Genomic DNA, 22,774 nt, shown 5'->3' with positions numbered 1-22,774 from the left:
AATCTAAAAGTAACCACTCTGTGTGTGTGCATTTATATACAATCTGTATACATATCTGCCTGTATCTAACTCCCATGCTTTGACTTATTTAGGCCCATAAAAGAAGTGCACATTACTGGAACATTTACTATTACAATAAGAAGAGCATTGTTATAAAGTGCTCTGCTTCTCCTTCCCTGAACAAGCAAGTCACAATGTTATACTGTATGTCTGATATATATCTGCATAAGCTTGCATACTATAAAGAGTTAATTGTATATTCAGGACGAAGTCACTGTATGAGAATATTTCAAGTTAGCATTCTGTCATGGAATCATTGCCCAGAGAGGTCAAAGGGAACAGTAACACAGTTAGACATCTGCATGCTACGTCAGAGCATGAAAATGACAGTTCTTTCATCCTGGAAGCGTGTGGAGGTGGCCCTTCTGCACGTGAAAGTGGAAAGACAATTCAACAGCCATGTCTTTTTCAAATCTAGCTGCAATGTGGGCAATGCGACGCGTTCTCTTAGCGCTGCTCTTTTCTCCTCGAATTTAGAATTTTTGGTTTTCAACTAGAAGGATAAATTAATGACACTGATGTGCAAATCTTAAACTGCATAGTATATATTAAGCAGCCATAGACCCCTTTTTTAGGGTAGGACCACATCCACAATCTCAACAAGAGACTAGGACAAACCTGACAAAACAGTAAGCCTGAAAGATCATTTATATCAAGTTATGGCCACAAAGGCAACAATTGCTCTTTTCTTCAGAGGCATTACAGATGGAGCTGAGCAATCAGAAGCTGCAGAAGTAGTGGATATCACGTAAGTTGGTTTTAGTCATGCCCGTGCTGTATAAGTTCACAGGTAATTTTTTATTTTCATTACGCTGTTGGTATCTTCATGAACAGCATGAAAATTCATTGCCTTTTTTTAAACCAGAGTGTAGAAATTTTTGATCTGTACGCACATTCCTGAGTGCCAGGTCTCCTCGGTGCTCACCACAGACCAGTTACAGGTAAGGCTTTTCATTTTCTTCATCGGAAGCATCTGCTTTCCAGTTCCCACCAAAGCCTGTAACTGCATTGCCCAGCAAGAACATATATACACCGTGAATCTCACACACTGATGCCAGACTCCAACTTCATTTTGTAACTGCACTCTTCAATTTCCAAACAGTGGTTTTGTTGCAGCGTGGTAGTGACTAAGGCCATTCATGGTGATACTGTTTCCCATTCTTTTTCCTTTCTCTCTGCAAATGCTCCAGTTCAGCCTCATACATCATTTCCTGGACTAAGTATTTCTCTCTCCTCATTCTGTCGCACAAGTCTTTGGGCATGTCTGGAATCAGGTAGGCAATGAAAGACTTTATTCCAAAAACAAGGTGCTGAAAAGAACAAAAATAATTGCTTCAAAGATGTATAAATATTCATTTCTAGGACCACATTTTAGAGCCTAAAAGTCTGTGGCAAAACTGGAACTGAGGTTCAATTCATGACTGAAAAGCAACTCCTTTGTTTTTTTTTAATATACACACACACGCATATGGGAGTAAAAGAGCAGCCTATCAGAAATGTGAAAATGCTGAAGTCTTCTGAAAAGTAAAACTAAGGGTATAGCTAGTGACCTAAATGAAGATGTGACTGCAGGATATGCTAGTCTGAATAACAATAGCAAACTCTACCTAGCAGTCTTTTTTAAGAGCTTGTAATTGAAGTAAGTAACCAGATTCCTGGACAGCATGTAATACATTCTTCAAAGTCAGAACACACATTTCTATTTTTATATTAGGCTAGAATCATGCATCATTTTCCTGACACAGATTTTAACTTGTAATAACTGTGCTTAATGTACACATAAGTTGAATTTCTTCTTTTTCCATAAAACATGAAAGATCTGGTTGGGAACCAACATGATGTATAAGACGACTGTTAAGGAAATACGATTTTGGAGGGACTCCAAAATCTGTGCATGCTCTGTCAATTCAGTTTGAAGCAGCTGATTGACAACAGTTTGGGGAGGGTGATATTTTTTTTCTCTCTCTTGACTGTGATGAACAAGCACTTGATGATACTGACAATGTATTTATGGGACTACTGTAAAAAAATCAACTCCGACTTTAAAGAGGTAGAAAGGAATTGTTCCTTTCCATGACTAACCTCAAATACTATGATGAAGGCCAGCCGCGCTGCCAGGACGTGCCAGAACTGCAAAGTGAATTCATATGGAGTTGAACTCCATGGTGGGGCTCTGTAATCTCTATACCTGTAAAGCGAGGAAAAAGCCAGTAAGTTAGCCTGTGCTCAAAAACCTGAACACGGTGAAGAGCTCTCTAGTTTATCCCAGATCTGCCGAAAAGGAGAGAAACTGAAGTGAAAGCATACTTCAGGAGGAATTACACAGAAAAGGAGATGAATAATCCACAATACAGGCAATTAAATAGGGCTGCTTATAAGATGGCACTTTTTGCTTCCAGAAATACAGAGCAATTTCTTTTGTTGTTACAAAGCTGACCTCTTGGAGTGTTAAGTTCAAGTGTGTTTACTCTAAATTGGTTCTTGTCTTTGCTCGTAAGCATTTGAGCTTCTCCAGACAAAGTTTGCATAAATGCAACATGATTCTGTAACTTTTTAGTCAATTCAAGCTAACTCTCACTGTAAAACTAAATCCGAAACCAGAAGGAATGCACTCATGCAATGTCGTATTTAATTTTTATGCTGAATTTCTTGTATTCATCTTGCATAACTGTTTGGGATCTTGACCTGGGTTAGAGCCACAACAAAAATTTTAATTGTGTATGTTACTTAATAGACCTCAGAATGCTTAACAAAACTGAAATGAGAATTTTTACCCTTCTTGGCAGCTGGGGTAACTTCAAAATGAAATAATTCATAGAGGCATGAAAAGATATGGCTTGCAAGAGTCCTGGAAAAACTCAGAACACAGGTTTCCAGTGTGTTAGTATTGCATCCTACCACACAGTGTTTGCACCCAAGACTTCCATGTTGAACAAACTTGAACTCCAATGCTTTTACAGGCAAAAAAGAAACTATCCTGCCAGTAATTTAAGCACTGGCTTTCTATTTAATGTCTGTATTAATGTCTATGCCTGTATTACAAGAGGGGAGAACATCGAAACATACCGGCAGTATCCTGAGTATCCCATCCCAAGTTCACTCAAATCAAATACTGATAAACTGCTGTTGACATATCCTTTTAAGCACCTGAAAGGAAAAAAACATAGGGTCAGGACTTTCTTCATAAAGTGGTTGTATAGCATAGATACTGCACATAAACATATTCTGCTATCGCATATTGTGAGCGTACTATCTTATTTGCTTACTAGGACAAAAGCAATTTTAAAATGTTAAGCAGAGAAGCAAAGTTTTATTGTAAAGAAACAAATAACATCTGTTTCAGGGATAACACTGTTTAAAAATCTATTTTCAGGAATTTTCATGGTTTTGCTTCTTATCTACCAGCAGATATAAACCAAAAATTGTTGCTACAGTGCTCTTCACTGTCTCCTAAAATTACTGAACTTAGAAAGATGGCTAGAGAGGCAGAGAGGAGAATAATTTAACACCCTTGCAGAATCTGCCACCAATCATGCAGCTTATACCAAAAAATGTCAGGTTTTACGAGTTGAATCAAAGAAGAATTTTCAGCAACAGTAAAAGGAACAGTGCATATATACCAAACAGCCATCTTAAGGGCAAAAATTTATTAGTATTAATGACAGAAATCACATAAATACATTGAATTATGACTGTAGGAGTGAAATTTTTGTCTGGTCCTGGAAAACCACAGACACGTAAGACATCCCATCTTCTTGGATATCTGTCCTGTAATTTAACAAAGGGCCTTCTGAAAGGCAAAGAACATTTAAAAAGAGATGCATCAGGGATCCTATTATACCTCCTGAACCTTCAGGTTTGCTGTGACACCTCAAATCACTAGTGGCAAAAGAAGAAATAGAATTACATAGTTCTCTATTAAATGGATACTGCACATTAAGCACTAACGTTTTTCTGCTATTGTCTCTTTTCATCCTATCCTGCCTCATTCTTTTTGCTCTTAAATTCTCTCTTCCTGTGACAGCACAGGAGGAGTAAATCTCTGTTTTCAATCATTAGAGATGGAGCAACGAGGGAAGGAAGGACAGAGCCCTGCAGTTTGAGCTGAGGCACAGTCTGTGAATGCAGTGGTACTGGCTTGCTGGACAAGCCTCGATGCTTTCCCTCTTATCCTTCCTCCTGTGCAATAACGAAGGTTAAGCTGTGCTTGTGAGATGTGCTATAGTATTAGCAAAGTGATGCTTCCTTTTCTCGAGGTAACCCTGATTCCCATATTAAAAAGAAGGACCAAAAAAAACCCTCCAAAGCCACCCTCCAAAGACACCTGTAGGGCACTGGTGTCCAAATGAAAGAGAGGATGCCCATGAGCACTGTGATCTGTTCAGATCATGTAAAAGGCCATGACAGACAGTGGGAAATGTAGACGGAGCACGGTGGACCCACAGTTCAGAGACATCGGTAAGTGTCGGGAGAGAAGTGCAGGAAACTGGCCCGGTGGTGCAAAGATAAGCAAGATACCTTGCTTGAAGCTAAGATACACTATATATGGAGTTAGCAAGGCCAACCTTGCTGGAGCTTGGCTGCAAGCATTTCTGAAGAGAAACGGGCAAGGAGGTTTGAGGGTGAATGAGGCTTAGGGTAAAAGAGGGTTCGGGAGCATATATATGTGTGTGGGAGCGTAGTGGTAGAAGGCAGTCCAGAGCTATTGCAGAGAAGAAAAGCTTATCTAGAGAAAGCCTGAAAGCTGCTACGATGTACACTGAACTTTGTTGTTTGCATTCAGAAGGGAAGACGATGATTTTCCACTTAGATAACTGTGGAGTTAGTTTGCAAACTCTCTGGAATGGCCTAGTTACTTGCACTTAACATCTGTGAAGTTTTGCACAGATGTAAAAGGTAAAATGTTACTGATATATGTTAAGTATGTTAACATGGAAAGACAGCAGCAAAAGTGTGCTTCCGCTGAAATATACATGTATATATAAAGAATATCTTAATTACTTTTCTTGTCTGTACCCTTGATCTGTACAGGGACCATATTTGTATGCATAGACAAAACGTGGAATGTAATCGGAAGTAATGGCAATAACAAAGGCATTGGTGATGACAGCCAGGACTCCAATTCCTTCCAGAATCCCATACCAGATACCTAGAAACAAGAGAAATGACAACAAAGTCATTAGTTTTTTACAGTCATATTAAGTCAGACTTTAAGTCATTTTGAAGTCATGCTAGTGGTATTAAAGTCATTGTCAGTCATACAGTTTTCCTTTCTTATTGAGAAAGAATTATTCAGTCAGAAAAGCTAGTCAAGATTAAGCCATGTCATAGAATCATAGAATCGTTTAGGTTGGAAAAGACCTTTAAGGTCATCAAGTCCAACCAACAAAGGTATAACCATAATCTGTGGTTATAAAGGCCAAATAGAAGATTTTGAAAAGAGATTTCTTATCTTTATTTAATTCAGTTTTAAACCAAAAGTGAATTTAGTCCTTATATTTAATTTCTAAATAATTGATTTTGGACAGCATTTGAGACCTAGAGTTCCACAAATCAGAAGCTTAAAATACTATTTAGCCTGTTTTCAAAATTCCAACTATTATGATCCCTTATTGGAAATGGAAAGCAAATTTGAGGAGTCCTCTTAGCTAAGCACCCGAGTATCCTTTTGTTGCTTAACAGGAGAGTTGTCATTGAGATCTGTAGGTTACATTCGTTTTACACTCGTAAATGTAACCTACATTCGTAGGTTACATTAATTTCGCTCGACGCATGAAATATTTCAAGGGTTAAGCTGCATTAAAGAAGGAAACACAAAGAGGTGGTACCTGACAGTGACAGTCATTAGGTTCTCTCACCTATATCTGTTGCTCTTGCAGGCATAGGTCTTCGCCACTGAGTGACAAACTTGTACGCATCTAACCTTATTTCTATGATGTTGTTAAGCAATGCCAGGAGAGGTGCCAGTGGGAAGGCAGCAACGAAGATGGTGGTAAAGCCAAACTGTAAAACTAGACAGACGTTTCTATGGTTAGAAATGGAAATCCAAAAGATCTTTTAACGTGCAACATAGTTCCAGTTTCTTAAGAAAACTGACACCTCCCTAAATTTGCTCACCCATCTCTAAATATTCGTCCATTAAACCATGGAGATTCATCGGCTGCAGATTCCAATCTTTTTCCCACTGAGGTAGAGAAATTTTATGCTCCATTAATTGCCCTCCTCTCTTCATTTTGCGTCGTGACCACCAATTCTGTAATAAACTTTATTAGATAAACAGAGCATTATTGACTGCACTTGCTCAGTAATTTACAAAACTTGCTGGTATTGTTTTGAAGTAAGTAGGCCTATTTTGAATAGCACCTGAACGTTTACTTAGGTATTTTCTGGCAATATTTACAATATCATATAAGATACAATTCAAAGAACTTCCAAAAGTTCTCAAAATTCTGCATTACGATTTTAATTATGTCTTTAATGTAGCATGTTAGGCATTGTGCAAATAAGCTTTTCAGAATATGGAATTGACCTGCATAGACTTTTTTTGTAGGATTTACCTGCATGCCTAAATAAAAAAAGAACAGGAAAAAACCCCATGCATAGCGAGAGCATTAAAAAAGTAAATAATGCTTTGTTTTTAATCCTGTAAAAGACAAACCAAATAAGTGGAGCTCAGTAAGAACTCTATGATACTAGAATATATTGAATAGTAGAATACATCTACTATTTTTGAATAAAAAAGATCTAGATGCTCTACAGAGTATTTTTTTCTTGAAGCAGGAAAAAGTGTCTAAAAAGGTGTTGCTGAAGCTGCAAATATTTAGGACTTTTTCATAAAGCTGTGCAGAGGTCTTTTCACAAAGTAGTTATAAATATTAAGTAGGTAACAGTCTCACAAATTAAAGTGTTCTGCTAATGAAAAATATTATCCAGTACTGACACAGGTGGCAATTAAAGACTATTGTTTGATTCTAGTTATTACTGAAAAGAGACTGAAGATGGGAAATAATTTTCTTATAAGTATTTTTATTAACAGGCTGCTATTTTTTCTCAAGCTAATTTAGTGTTTAGCTCTTGATCTCTCTTGCTACTGAAAGAGCAAACAACTGTTGCCTCAGTTGCAAACAATGGTTTTGTCAAAACAAAACACTGCTTTCCGTAAAGGAATATAAGCATGTTCTAAAATAAATTCTAGACAGAGTTAAGATGCCGCTGGGCTGAGAAGACAGGAAGCCTCATACTTCAAGCAGGTTTCTTCTTTTCAGAAATCCACGTCTCGCAACAATACAGTGCAGTGCCCCTCCTTTGCAGAACGATTGCACACTGTGAGCATAACCCTTTCTGACATATTTTCAAGGTTGAGACTTTGATTAAGTTAATATTTGATGAGCGTGCTTTTACTGAAAACATATTCTTCCAGTTTCAAGAGAACTGTAAGACTCTTAGCCCATTACTCTCTTCAGTAGCTGAACAGCTCTGTTTGTATTATGGAAAACGAAATCACAATAACCGATTTAGATGGTTAACATACCCTGAGAAGCTTTATGGTAGAGCAGCAGTTAATGCTTTCCTTGGGAATAAAGTTACAGTATGTGAGATGCAAAAAGTGAAAACATTCTCCAAACACAAAAATATTCGTACACTGAATCATACTAATATGTAATCACTATTTGTAAAACAAATTTTAACGTCTGAACTTACGGATAGCCTAGTTCCATGAAGTTGTTCCACATTTGTTTTAAAACCATAATAACTCCCATTTGCAAACACAGATCTATTAAACAGCCACTAGGATGACACTGAAATGAAATGGAAAAAGATCAATAGCTAAAATCAGAGAATTCCTTTCATTTTTATTTGTTCAGAGGGTGAATGAAAAATATTCAAATATGTACGGTGAAAAACACTAACCTCCAGCTACAGAAATATTAAAAGAAATATTAATAACAGAAATATTAACACAGACTTGTTACACAGACACAGAAATATTAACACAGTTGAACAACCTTTAGAAATATTATTTCTTGGAGAACTAGATCGCATTACCTAAGCTAAGGGTATGTGTGCTAGATGTATGATAAATGATATAGTCCATTTCTCTTAGACCAATACATACACATTCATTTCAAAAGAATGGAGCAATGTTTTATTTGTAATATCCTAAGTCCGAACAGAGACTTAGTAGCTGAATCTCTGGTACCGGTACCTTAACTATATAAATTGCCATATTAAAATGTTTAGTAATTACAGAAACTTTTTTTCGACCATGGACTACAAAGTTATGGTATTTTACTCTGTGGCTACCAAGGTTCAACAGAAGAACCCTGTTTTTCAGAGATAAGAGATAACTTCAGCATGCTAGTGATATCCAGGGAGGTGCAATTCTAACACATTTTTAAGCTAAATTTTGAGAATACTGTTTTTCTTCTTTTAAATCATAGGATCATAGAATAGTTTGGGTTGGAAGGGACCTCCAAAGATCATCTAGTCCAACTCCCCCGCAATGAGCAGGGACATCTTCAACTCGATCAGGTTGCTCAGAGCCCCGTCCAACCTGACCCTGAATGTTTCCAGGGATGGGGCATCTACCACCTCTCTGGGCAACCTGTGCCAGTGTTTCACCACCCTTGTCGTACAAAATTTCTTCCTTATATCTAGTCTGAATCTACCCTCTTTTAGTTTAAAACCATTACCCCTTGTCCTATCGCAACAGGCTCTGCTAAAAAGTTTGTCCCCATCTTTCTTATAAGCCCCCTTTAAGTACTGAAAGGCTGCAGTAAGGTCTCCTCACAGCCTTCTCTTCTCCAGGCTGAACAACCCCAACTCTCTCAGCCTTTCTTCATAGGAGAGGTGCTCCATCCCTCTGATCATTTTTGTGGCCCTCCTCTGGACCCACTCCAACAGGTCCATGTCTTTCCTGTGCTGGCAGAAACTTAAGAAGCTGAGAAAAAAGCAAATGACATTATATTTATGTCCTCCATCCAAAAAATCCACATGCCCAGGAGATTCCAATCGTATAGGACTTAGTAGTGCCTGTGAGGTAAGGGACCATCACCGTTTCCTTCTCCCAAAGAAAGAGGCAGAAAAAACTGCACATCTCGGGCAGAGTCACTCAGCACAGTGGAGAATGCAGAAGGAAAAACACACCTCCTGTTTCCTATCCTTTGCTATAAATAAGAGTTTACTGCACTTAGATGGAATAATAAATCTTTCAAACTGGACATAATTCATGTCCTTCAGCCATTTCCTTTTTACTCATGGAAATTTCACAGGAATACAAAATACAATTACTTACCTCTTCCAGTCTCCATCTGTTAAAAAGCTTGTTGTACTTTCCCGGGCGGCCTGCAAATCTGGAAAATAAGATTTCTGTTTCTCAGTGGACATTCCAAGAACACCCTGTATCAGTAGTTATTTCACAACATCCACTGAGAAAACTCATGAAATATAAACAGATTAAATCACACAGGCTTAAATCTGGTATCTGGAGGATATGGAAGTTTCAGAATGCAAACAAGGACCATCATTTTGCAAGCGATCCTAAGCTTTTATTATGTCCAGAACAAAAATCCTAGCTTCAGAGGTTTTAGATGTTAGATATTCAGACTCTATAATCTACTTCTAAGAAGATAAGCCATTGCAATACATAGGAATTTACTGCAGCACAGGGATCTGCTGGTCCACGTGAAGTGTGCACTGGATTGCACCCTCAGACATACAAGCATAAAATCACTTCCAAACCCATCATAACTAAATGCTTTTTACAGATCTGACGGATTCTTGTACAACGAATGGAAGCAAAATTCTTAATGACCTCAGTGAAAGTTATAGATGAGAAAGAAAAAAACCCCATGCCTGGTCCTACTAGACACAGGAGATAGCAAGATACAAAGAAGTTTAGAAACTGTATGGCAAATGCATCGCTGGATGTAACAAGCTGATATTACCAACAGTCTTTAATAGAGGAGTTGGTTTTTTTTTTCCCAAACAATCTTGAACTGAAATTATATTATAAAATCTTATAGAAGGTACTCTGAAATTCTCTGTGGGTTCTGCAGGAATGATAAGTGTGATCCATAACGAAACTGAAGATGAAGCAAGGTTAGACCTGTCCAGCATCTCATGTTCTGAGCTAAAGATACACACAAAAATTGGAGCCAGAATTTCTGCCTCCTACTCTTGTATAAGGCCTGCCAGACAATATTTACTATTTATAGAAATGGATCCTGGGAAATGTAACCAAAGGGGAATAAACAAGAAAAAAATGAATAAAGCCTATTAGCACAGGGCTAAACACAGACCCACATTTAGGAAGAGGTTGTATTTTCAAAGGTTCTGAATTCTCATTTAGTAGGAAAGTCACATACATAGACCTACTTAAAAAGTAGACTTTTTACTGTCTAGTTTCATGAGTAAATATTTCAAGGGTTCAACCCTCATGTACGGTTAAAAATATTAATTTAGTATTATTAATTATCCTCAGAAACTGATTGCCATCTAAATCTTACAATTTGAACTGTCAGCATATTTTCTTCAAACCTATAAAATTAGCAAGGATTACAACTTCTGTGCGAGTTTTCCTTTAAGAACAGTTAGCAAAGATAACTTACCTGCCAAGAAAAAAGGCAATGTAAAAGATGGAGCTGTTCAAGTTGACAAACTGGAAGAGGAACATTTTCAAGGCGAAGCTGTTTTCCCATTCAGATTCTGTTCTAGGGTGCTCTGCGGAAAGATACAATATACATTATATAAACAGAAATGAAATCGAGTTATGCTTAACTTTGCTCACAGATCAATCAACACTAACAAAACAAGCGATGGTTTCAAGTCATGGTATCCCATCAGGTTGCAATTATTATTTTTTTTTTTTCTTGAAGTGTTCGGTCTGCAGGTCACAAAACCATTGCCCCAACTCAGACTACGTTGGTTCCATGTGGAAACAGGAGATAAAAGCCCCTTGGTACAGAATAGGTCACAACTCTATGGGCAGATACTTGTTCCATTTCCATGAAAAAGTTCTGAATTCAGTGTGAATCTTTAATTTTAAGGCCACAGGCATCTTGATTAGAAAAACAAAAAACAAACCCCAACACAACAAAAAAAACCCAATCAAAAAGCAAAAACACTTGGCACGAGCAGAGCAATGGACAGGGGCTGTCGAGGGAAGCAGAGGGAAGAGAGTCAGCCAGCAGCCAGTTGGTTTCTCACTCAAGCGTCTCGCCTTCTAAATACTTCTGTAAGACCACTGCTTCATCCTCAAGCCTTCCCTATTATAATGCTTGTGAAGTGTTAAACAGTTTCCAATTCAACAAGGAAAGGATGGCGGTCCTTCTTTGGGATTTTTTGGAAAGAAATGTAGAAATGTGTAGTAGGGCTACAAGTATTCTGTGTGGGTCTGCACTGCCTTGGATGTTTTTCCTTACAGTTTGTAGAACATTATTTATGTCTGAATTAGAACTCAGTGATAATGATTAAAATTTTTTTTTTTTTGGTAAAAATTTCAAATTTCTGTGATGGATGTATCAAACTTAGAATATAGTACAATGAGAAAAGTTTTAAAGCACATATATGAGTTGGAAGTCTAAACTGCCTGGATTTTTCAGTTCAAATTTGTACTACTTAATTACTTTGGACACTTGTTCCCAGAATTTAAGATGTCATCCTTCTCTTTGATGTAAAACACCTTAGGAAGCGGAGTGAGCTACCTAGCTCAAATACCTGATGCTCCATCATGCTTAATTCAAGAAGCCTTTCTTTTTTTTTTTTTTTTTAAATTCTTTCATGTATTTTGGGAAAAATCAGCTTGTATACTTAAATGAAATGATTATTTTCTTTCCCATTCCCTGGTCTGTAACATTATAATATATTTTAAAAGTGAAGTAGGAATATAAATCAGTGTGATCTGAACAAATGTTTTAAAATATTTTGATAATTTGAATAAATTGACTACACATTCTGAATCCTTCTAACCTGTTCAACTGCCTGTTATCTGAAACACTATAAAGTTATGAGCATCTTGTTTAATGCATGCTCTTCAATACTTTAACCAGAAGAGGGAGCTGTTACATTTAAGCAGCGAGCTTGCTTTTAAACTACGACAAGATCAACTGCATGTTTTGACATGAGCTAAAAGAGAGCATGTAAGAAGAAACACTAAAAGGTAACATATCCACATAGCATGAGATCTTAAATGCCTTCTCGTTTTCTATAAGCTCGAAAGCTTTACCTTTATGACTGAATCACAACTGGAGGCTTCAGTATAAATTTTTAATGTGACAGACGTAGAGCTACTTTAAAATTTATGACTTAACATTTTTATCTTGGACAATGTAATTTTATGTTAAACCATTTTTTCCATACGAAAGTTCAAATTAAAAAATTGTAAAAAAAATAACCAAGCATTTGGGAAAAATGGAAAAAAAATTGTTCTAGCATTCTAAGAAAGAATATGTTTTGACTCTTGTTCCATTATAAGATGACAGTTTTTTCAATTTATACTATAATACATAAAAAAAAAGTAGAAGAATAAATTCCTTTCTTTTCTATTATTTCCCTAGTGAAATAATCATATCATTCCTTTCCCTGATATTTCCCACTTGCTTAGGGAAACACCAGAATTGTACTATGCATAGATGAAGTTTTCAAACCCCTATTTTATGGAAATATAAAGGTATATGCCACAGCTAGCAAGAACCATACCGCTAGTAAAGACCTACATACCTAAGTCTGTCAGGAGATAGGCAACCTTTTCATACACCTAAAACAGAAATAAGAGATGGTGTAAGTACAGCACATCGTGTCTGTTGTGATGTCAAATCCAGAATGAAAACAAGCATCAAAAGCATAGGTGTTCTGTTGCCCTACAGCATCAAGGTATCCGGACAGAGAAGGGAGGACAATGTCATAGCTACATGTGGATGTACAGTTTCCTATAAAGAGTTCATTGAACTACTTTAGTCCCATTCTCTTCATCCATGTAAATGTATGTATGTAAGTATATACATTAAACATACAATAAAGTTAAATCAAGAGCCAATAGATCAAGAGAAGTGTTCAGACATCAACGGTTCTCTTAATGAACAGTTAGACCCTTACCCTCTAATTTCAGGAACAAACCTATGTGATCTAAAAGTAGGCAAAAGCCTTTACACCATGTAATTTTCCTTTGCATGAATGTGCATACTGGTGAGGATACCAGCCTCCTACCGAAAACTTCCTTATCTGTCTATATATTGACAATCTCCAGTCTTTATTTTAAATGACACTTAGCCCAAGGTAGTTACAAACTCTGAAAAATATTTCCTTGAGTATTCACTATTAATAGCAAGTTATTTTCAATAGCTTTGGTGTGCTTCTTCACTTGAATGTACTTTTTATGACTTAGAATTATCATATATAATAAGAGAAATAAATAAATGACAGTGTTTTGAAGAATGCTTTCTTATTGCAGCGAGTGCACAATCTCCTTAACAGAGTTAAAAGCCATTGTTTGCTGTGCTATTATTCCTTTTTATCTGTTTGTGCCTGCATGGGAATAGAAAAATGATAAATAATATTGCAGTTGAAGGAATAGAGTTTATATCAACGTATATTGCGCTACCACAGCAAATGATTAAACCTGTGCTGTTACATGACAGGAAAAGCTTAAACTGAAATCACGTATCACAGTGATTCAAGGACTGTGCAACACTGATATCACAGCTGCATTTTAAATAAGAAAGGGAAGAATTCAAAGTTATCAATTAAAAAAAAAACAGAAAGAAAATTCTCAGCCAAGAAAATAATGTAGTTCCATTTAGAGATGTATTGTAAAAGGTAATGTAAAAAACAAAAATGCAAATGTAGAAAGCAGTATTCTGTATCACTGTGACTTGGTGACATAAGCAAAGATGTGTAGTGACAAAGTAAGTAGGCATTAGAGAAAAACATTGGCAAACATAGTCTTAGAAGAGGAAAAACCCCTGAAATACTAGCTTCAGGCACTGCTATATGAATAAGCAAGAACATGTCTATATCTGATATACAGTAAACTCAGTAACCTTGTAAAAATTACTCTTTTAAATTAGTCCCTCCTTTAAAAGAACAGAAGACTTACAACATTGAGTGACATGATGATCATAAAATTGATACAGACTCCAGTGCCAGATGTTGCAAACTGCCAATACTTCTTGATGAAATACCACTTGAAAGAAGCAAACTGTTCCATGGCTACCAGACGATACACCACAACTGCAAACACCGCAGTGAGGACCAGTGAAATCTACAGGCAAGTATTTATGAATAGAGACATTAGAACAAAATAAATCATGTTTGATGTAACGTCCACTGAATTATTAAATTAACAAGTGTTTTAAAGATTGTCATTTGTTTTGGTGAGCAGACTTTGAGAGAATGAAAACACTAGATTGATCCGTTAAAACATTTCTTTACTGTTCTTTTACAATATAACTATATTGCATCTTTTAAAAGAAAGAGATCCATAAACAAGCAGTGAGACTGAGACAATCAGTTTTGCCTATATTATGTAGATCCACTGATCTGAATGAATGCACTCGTGACTTCTGTTACTATTTACATCAGAATAACATTAAAGGCTACAATAATTCCAATATTATTAAGCATTACCATGAAGAATATTCCCGAGACAGACACCATCAGTCGACTGAGCTTATCAGGGAAAGGCTGAAAAGGTTCAGGTTTTCCTGTGATGGGATTTACTCTTTCCACTTGGGAATATTTCGCTTCAAACTGGGGGCGCAGCTCTTCCTGGAATGACAGGGTAGATGCCATTTGTGGTACTACTTATTTCACTGAGGTATCAAAAATCAGACATATGTGCTATAAAGTAGGAAATTTATATTGATACAAATGCTTTTTTATAATGCTCCAACTCAAATATCCAAATAATTGGCTCTTTTGAAAATCCTTGGAAACAGAGCCAGAGACCAACAAAGAACAGAAACCGTAAGAGCCTTCTCCACTATGTGAGGCTATTAAAAGGATTGTGGGTCATAATGCTGACTTAAACACTAGTTTCTCTGCAGAAATTGATAAGAAAACTATAAATTAATGCCAGTTATGATGGTGCTTTTTGTGATACGAAACTATTTATTAAAAGCCACCAGCTTGTATCTACGCATCTACGGAAAGCTATAAAGCAAGTAATGGTAAAGTCTCTGTTGGCTTAGACTGCAGTTAAATCACCAATATAGTTAAATTACAGCTATGTTCACTAGTGATTTATGAAGTAAAGTAATAAAATCATTTTATTATTGCTGATGCTGATAGCAGAATGTTGAAAGATAAGTTATGCCTCTCAGAAGGACATAAAATCTAGTTTCTGTCCCTTTGCTTGTCTTGGTCCCGTTTTTAGGCAGGATTAGGAATTTCCAGTACAAGAAACCGTAGAATCGAAAGGCATCTGTGCTGACATCAGTAGTAGCTCCTGTCTTCTGTACGGGCAGTATTTCCACTCAATTTTTCAAAGGATACTTTTAATAAATGTAGAATTATATTTGGCATTATAATGCTAGTTGCAGAAGGCAAAGTATCCTTGTAGAGCCTCAAGTATACTTGTTTATTCTGCAACTAGTGTTATAAATACAAATATAATCTAAGTGACAAATTCGGATTACTGGCGTACAATATGTATTAATATTTACACTTAAATCATGCTGATAGCAAGATTTACAGGTTTACTTCTGTTTAGTCTTACCTCTTCATCTTCCCAGTCTATGAGGTCCCAGTCATAGGTTAATACAGCTCTCCGTCTCTTCCAAAACTCTAGAAAGACTGTAGCTGTGGAAATCAACTGCATTTTAATTATGGAAAAGAAAGAAAAAAGCCATGCAGATCTCAAGAAAATCAGCAATACGTAACATGACAACTGTCATTAGCCACTTCCTGGCTGTTTCTCCCATAGAATCTGAAAACTCTAAGTAACTTCAGGATAATCACCGTTAAAATCAGGACGCTATTTTACGATGTTTATCTAAGAATCATTTTTTTTTGCTGTCTGCTATATCTGTACAGAGATAGATACCTGTCAATATGAGACACTGCCATCCCTTTTAGATCATCATTTTGCTTTTAATTTTATTCAAAACATATATGGTTTAAAATCTTTGTTTCAAGAAACAAGGATACGCAGGCACAATGGTATCTTTTAATAAAGAGCTAAATTATGATCTCATTCTATTCAGTTTGAATCAAGACAACCTCACTTCTTTCCCAGCTATACCAGTTTTATACTCGAGTAGCTTCACTACTAAAATATTTCTTTAAACAATTATTTCTAATCTATGTGTGAGATCATAATCAGATTCTCCATGTACTTAGTGTTTTCAGTAGGTCCTACAAAAATAATTACAACCAATAAATAAATCCAAGTTTCCCAAACACTATAGTTTGCTTCTTTTTTTGGTGGGATTCCTGACAAAATGTGGGATTGTCCAACTGTTCCCTGGAAAACAGTGATTTCAAATATGGAGTGAGAAAATTGGCTTTCTTCCGGCAAGCCAACTGCTCAGAAGGAGGATTTCTAGCTCAAACTGAATAGGATGGTCTCACATTCCTACCTTTTTCTATATTTCTGTATTATGTTTAACATCTTATTGGGTTTATATATATTATATATAGCTATCATAATTTTATATATACATATATATATATGATTTATCCATATACTATATTAAAGCACAATGACTAGAAGTTAGCAGAAGTTCACCATACCACTACACATAAATAATAGATGGCTGAATGAAAGGAACTTGTCCCTGAATATTATTTCTCGGTAGTACGTTCTTTTATTCTTCCAAGCATGGATCTTGTCTTCACCACGGATTTCATTTAAGTTTCAGATGCTCCTAACAAGAACAGCACACAGCTCTCCTATTTAAGCAGCAGTGGGGTTTGCACTTGAGTAATCCGAGGGTGAAACAATCTTTTCTCACTGTCATTGGAAGTGCTATCACAGCCAGTGCAGCACGAGACTCAGAAATGTTACAGAAGACACCAGCTTGCAAAGAGAAATCCCTTCCTGACATGTGAAGACTCAGGAGCAATGTAAGCCCGTGCTATACACAAAACAAACAATACTTTTCTTATGTGACCAAACGGAGTTAAATCCAGTTGGTGGCTGGTCACAAGTGGTGTTCCCCAGGGCTCAGTTTTGGGGCCAGTCTTGTTTAATATCTTTATCAATGATCTGGACGAGGGGATCGAGTGCACCCTCAGTAAGTTTGCAGATGACACCAAGTTGGGTGGGAGTGTTGATCTGCTCGAGGGTAGGAAGGCTCTGCAGAGGGACCTGGACAGGCTGGATCCATGGGCCTAGGCCAATTGTGTGGGGTTCAACAAGGCCAAGTGCAAGGTCCTGCACTTGGGCCACAGCAACCCCATGCAACGCTACAGGCTTGGGGAAGAGTGGCTGGAAAGCTGCCTGGCAGAGAAGGACCTGGGGGTGTTGGTTGACAGCTGCCTGAATATGAGCCAGCAGTGTGCCCAGGTGGCCAAGAAGGCCAATGGCACCCTGGCTTGTATCAGAAATAGCGTGGCCAGCAGGACTAGGGCAGTGATCGTGCCCCTGTACTCGGCACTGGTGAGGCCGCACCTCGAATGCTGTGTTCAGTGTTGGGCCCCTCACTACAAGAGACATTGAGGGGCTGGAGCGTGTCCAGAGAAGGGCAACGAAGCTGGGGAAGGGTCTGGAGCAGAAGTCTTATGAGGAGCAGCTGAGGGAACTGGGGTTGTTTAGCCTGGAGAAAAGGAGGCTGAGGGGAGACCTTATCGCTCTCTGCAGCTACCTGAAAGGAGGTTGTAGAGAGGTGGGGGTCGGTCTCTTCTCCCAAGTAACAAATGATAGAACGAGAGGAAATGGCCTCAAGTTGCACCAGGGGAGGTTTAGATTGGGTATTAGGAAAAAATTCTTTACTGAAAGGGTGGTCAAGAATTGGAACAGGCTGCCCAGAGAAGTGGTGGAGTCATCATCCCTGGAGGAGTTCAAAACATGTGTAGATGTGGCACTTGGGGACATGGTTTAGTAGGCATGGAGGTGTTGGGTTGACAGTTGGACTAGATGATCTTAGAGGTCTTTTCCAACTTTAATGATTCTATGAAATAGGCAGGAGAAATACAACACATTCTGCAAAACACAGTGTTGGGTGTTCCTCTGCGTGTCAGGCTGCTCTAGGAAGCACGTCTAAGATATCCACTAGGCCTGTGCCAAAGGTGGTATGTCTGTAATTGCACAAATGAAATAACTTAGTTACACTCAAAGGTAATAGAAATTAAGCAAGTGGCCCAGTTATCAGGAATAAAATAATGAATTTTAAATCCCACTGACTTAAAATACCTGAGTCTGAGAAACTGAAACCAAGCAATTGAATTCGTGGCTTTTTCTTCCCCCAGTGCCATTACTGAAGAAAAGAATGAGGAAGGGGGGGACTATTAAAGTACGTGCAACTTTTTTGGACTGGGAGTATTTCAGCTTGTGTAAATATCCGTTGAAGTTCTGGACATAAAATGAGGCAGTTGTGGTCTAGAAGTAATACTAGACTGTGGACAAATGGTGTCCTCAGTTGAATATACACTAATCTTATAATGCTATTTATTTCATTCTGTCTGTCCCCTAAGATTTGGGATAACTTGCTTATTCTTTAAATCAAGATCTGTCTCTAACTTAGAGTTTTCAGGCTCTGGTATAGCATGAATAATAGGCTCTAGTATAATATGAATAATGATAATAAATTATGTCTTTTATGTTACTTATGTACACGAAGCATTTGATAATGCAACAATCAAGAAAATCATCCATCTAGATGAAGCAACTGAGGCCCAATCGCTAACTATACCTGCCAACTAAAGCACCTTTTCCAGACTCACCCGAGCTCTTAAAAAACGCTGCAATACTCTTTTTCACACAGTAGAAGAGAATTCATGGTAATTTTGCTGTGCTATAAGGCTACTGAGAAAACAGCGTCAAAAACTATACATATATATAAAAAAGAAAAAGCATGTTGGAAAAAAAAATAATTCACAAAACTTCTCTTGTGGTGTAAACTTCCAGTCTAAATGACAGCAAAAAACCATCAGAATTTTGAAATTCAAGTGTTTGTCCAGTTCTACAGAAAGCCTGGAACCGTCCTGGCTTGCCTTTATTCGACTCGATCACACTGGTAACGCCACCCGTCTCTCCATGAAGCAAAGCCCCTCCGGTCCCAGTTGCTAGGCGCTTCTTACTGACTCATCTCTCACCCTCACCTCCCAGCTCTGAAAATGCTAAGCCTTGACTTTTATCAATTACTTCTGTAGAAAAACAAGACATACAATAGCTGACTAATCCAACCATTTGAACATCAAGACGAGAACATTCATATTCTAACACTGCTTTGACCTGGCAGTTTCCTTCTGCCTAATCCTGCTGCTCAAGAGTTCTGGATAATATACAGTTTAGAGGGTCACACACAAGCCTCTGGCTTCCTACAGAAAACAGTCTCTGGTGCCTCCCCTGCTTTTTCCAGGGCACGTTGCTTCCCATTTTATAGCTCCAACTGCCATTCTGAATTTTAAATCCCATAATAGATGATGTAATTCCTTTTTTTTGTCCAGCATTTTGGTACAGACCCACTCACTCAGGGATCCGTTATTCAGTGCTCTGCAATACAATCTGCAGTTCTGCCCTTTGTACACTTCCAAAAGTTTCTTTCAATTCTTATTTAAGTTACCTTATGTTTACTGCCCTTACACTGCCAGTACTCATACTGATGAAGAACTAAAATCTCTAGGCATGTGCTTCACACAGTTCTTAACCTTCAGAAGACAAGTAGGGTGATGTTTGATGGTTAAGACAGGAAAGACTGATTGTGTGTTAATGCAATCTTAAGTATAACAAAAGTTTGACATTGTCAAGGAGAAGAAATGATGAATGACTGCTGTTAAATGCTATGGAAGGAAAGAAGAGGGCAGAGAAAGAAAGAAACCCAAACAAAACCAAGAGAACCCAAGACTATCATGTGAGCACATCTCTCCTGAATCTTTTATGGGAGTCACTGTGTCAAAATGAATGGCGTGTTTATTTCCCTAAAAAATTATTGCCAAGAGGATTTTCAGTAAGGAGCTCGGGGACTGTCTCCACTGCCTCTCTGCAGAGTTTGGCCATGGCCAGCCAGGCCCCTTCTGAATACGCTGCTCAATTACTTTTTCAGTTTTATTCAGTCGGACTCCGTCACAGGACAGCCATGCAATGAAAACAGTCCTACAGATTTGGCACCACACCTACGCTGAGACAGACTCCTCAGAATTGAAACTGCTGCTTAATAAATCCAGGCTATAGCTGAACGACAGCTTAGTCTCATCGCCCGCTCCTGGAGTACTGGGAACCACCTTGCCTCCATATGGGCTCAGCTCCGACTCCGCTTGCAGTCGGGCTCACTGCTGGAGGTTGTGCCTTCCAGCAAGAGCGGGCCAGCACTCGGCACCAGCGGCCTGGCACCGCGCTTAGCTAAGAACCGAGTCACAAACACAGCATCTTCCACTAGGCGTTAAGGCACTCAGGTAAACAGGTTTTACTTTTCCTAACAGATGAATGAAACTGCTAATAAATAAAAGAGAGAGCATGCACCTTCCCAAGCCCTGTGCTGAGGCCGAGGGCAGCACCAGAGTGGTACGACTCTCATGCCACTGTAACAGATACCCTTTAACAGAATTGCAGCCTATATATTTAAGGTCTCGCTATTTTCAAATATTATATATCTATTCAAATAACCTTTCTTTTTAAAAAACTATCAGAAAGGCTTCTCAGCACCATAATGTGTGCACGCTGGTGTGAAGTATACTGGTGACCCTAGTATATCACTTGTCATTTGGTTAACGCTGCATAGGATCCAAATTTGGACACAAATTTGCAGTGCTTGTTTTCAGATCTCGTGATCGATCTGTTAGATGCATGTCCGCCCAGACACAGCAACAAATACGAGTTGGAACCTTGTTGATACACACTGCAGAGAATGCTGGATTCCAAAGAAAACCAAACCCACAGTATGAGACTGTCCTCCCTCCTCTCACAGACCACCCTACACAAATCATTTACTTCCCCAAAAGGGATATTGGAAAGGGCAGAGCTTGATCCATCTCACAGAAAACCTTCCACTTGTCCGCTGAAGTATTTTCAAGAAAACACCACTAGTTGCTCCCACATAAACACCTCCTGTATATGCCATATCCTCAATACTTATCTCAACGATAAGTTATGAAATAGTTTTGCACTTGATTCCTTAAAAATTTAAAGTGGAAACAGATAACAACATCATAGCATTCCACTCAAACAGTCACACAATACTGAAACATTTCTGAGTCGCTCTTCACCACATACCTGCCTAGAATAAATATACTTAAAGAAAAAAAAAAAAATCACAGGTTGACTATATCAGCATATGAAAAGTTACATATGATATGCCTGGCTTCCTCATTCTTACTTTAATCCAGGATTGTTTATATAAAACCTAAAGTGAGGAGTAAGAGTTGTAACATTCAGATCCCTAGGTGTTCATGTATTCCAAAGTAAAAACTAATGACAACTAATAAATTCAGAAAATTTGGATTTAATTACCTTAAATTATTGCAACTGTGAACATATTTGGCCATAGGATCAGACCCATTTCTAGCAGCATGTTTTTCTTAACAGAACTCATTTTGCTGCTTTATTTTGTAGAAGACACGCCTTTACCAGTTTTCATCTCACAAAGTGTACCGTCAGAAACCCCGCGATGATAAAAAGCTATCTTTTGTTAAATTAATAGTTGCATAGTACACGGAACAACAGTTTCTATAGTTTACAGAAAACAGTCACCCTCCTGAAATACCAGTTCAAAGACTTTCAAAGGATTAGGCAATAAGCACTGCCTACCCACTTTACCATAAATACTGCAATTTCTGTGGACTCTGTAATGACAGAGCTCGGTCACGACAGCAGCGAAGGCGGTCAGGCTGGTTCCCGGACGCGCCGCTGCGCGCAGCGAAGGGCTGCCCCAGCTCACCTCGTCCGTACGGCACGTTCCTGACCAGCGTCACACTGCCACATTTATTGTACCTGCGCTCCCCTCTTCCACCAGGCTAATTGCACTCTGCGCCAGAGCAGCGTTTCAACAGGTTCTTGCATATTTTGTAGAGCTCAAAGGTAAGTCTGAGGTGTTTTTAATGCTTATTAGTGGATCTGATTAATAATTGCAGTGTTGTTTTATATAGGGTTCAGGAAGGCAATCAGTGCTGTTTGCAAATTCTACTTAGAGTGTATTCCTGAGAAAATAATTGCAAGAAACCCCCCATTTTGTGATTCAAACATTAAGGCAGAGAAGTAGCAACCATAAACGATGACAGTATTTCACTCAAATTCATACTTTTCTTTGTTGGTTATTTATGCTCCTTATTTATATTCCTCTTTATAATTCACTAAAAACTTACAAATTATTTTCTCAGAACAAAAAATAAAATACATTTAAGCTTGAAAATTTAATATTCATTGCTCGTTAAATTTAGAAGTATCTCATCCTTGGAGAGCAATCCGAATCTTAGAGTGAAGAACCACAGGAGCAAAATCCAATACGTTTCTGGGTCCATCATTTGCTATTGTTTCTTTCTGAATTCTAGAAGATAAACTCTCTATAACTTGCTTTATATTTGTTCCGTCTATTTTTGGATCACTGATGTAAAGGGAAAA

The 22,774-nt window shown here is 38.0% G+C and overlaps 1 protein-coding gene across 1 annotated transcript in view; it reads right to left on the bottom strand.

The window, feature by feature from the left end:
* Positions 1–654: 654 nt before the first annotated feature.
* Positions 655–22,774, bottom strand: part of ANO3 (anoctamin 3) — a 215,042-nt gene continuing 192,922 nt past the window's right edge. The window contains exons 15-27 of the mRNA XM_075501427.1: positions 15,776–15,858; positions 14,686–14,826; positions 14,156–14,320; positions 12,781–12,817; positions 10,671–10,782; positions 9,356–9,413; positions 7,762–7,859; positions 6,178–6,323; positions 5,919–6,071; positions 5,062–5,209; positions 3,127–3,207; positions 2,143–2,248; positions 655–1,370 (exon numbers count right to left, since the gene is read on the bottom strand). Of these exons, the coding sequence (XP_075357542.1) occupies positions 1,188–1,370; positions 2,143–2,248; positions 3,127–3,207; positions 5,062–5,209; positions 5,919–6,071; positions 6,178–6,323; positions 7,762–7,859; positions 9,356–9,413; positions 10,671–10,782; positions 12,781–12,817; positions 14,156–14,320; positions 14,686–14,826; positions 15,776–15,858 (1,511 nt within the window). The 3' untranslated portion in view covers positions 655–1,187. The remainder of the gene's footprint in view (positions 1,371–2,142; positions 2,249–3,126; positions 3,208–5,061; positions 5,210–5,918; positions 6,072–6,177; positions 6,324–7,761; positions 7,860–9,355; positions 9,414–10,670; positions 10,783–12,780; positions 12,818–14,155; positions 14,321–14,685; positions 14,827–15,775; positions 15,859–22,774) is intronic.

This window comes from Mycteria americana, chromosome 5 (genome assembly GCF_035582795.1).
Source record: "Mycteria americana isolate JAX WOST 10 ecotype Jacksonville Zoo and Gardens chromosome 5, USCA_MyAme_1.0, whole genome shotgun sequence".
In the NCBI taxonomy this organism is placed as follows: domain Eukaryota; kingdom Metazoa; phylum Chordata; class Aves; order Ciconiiformes; family Ciconiidae; genus Mycteria; species Mycteria americana.
Note: the sequence above shows the minus strand (reverse complement) of the source record. Positions and strands in the feature narration are given on the sequence as shown.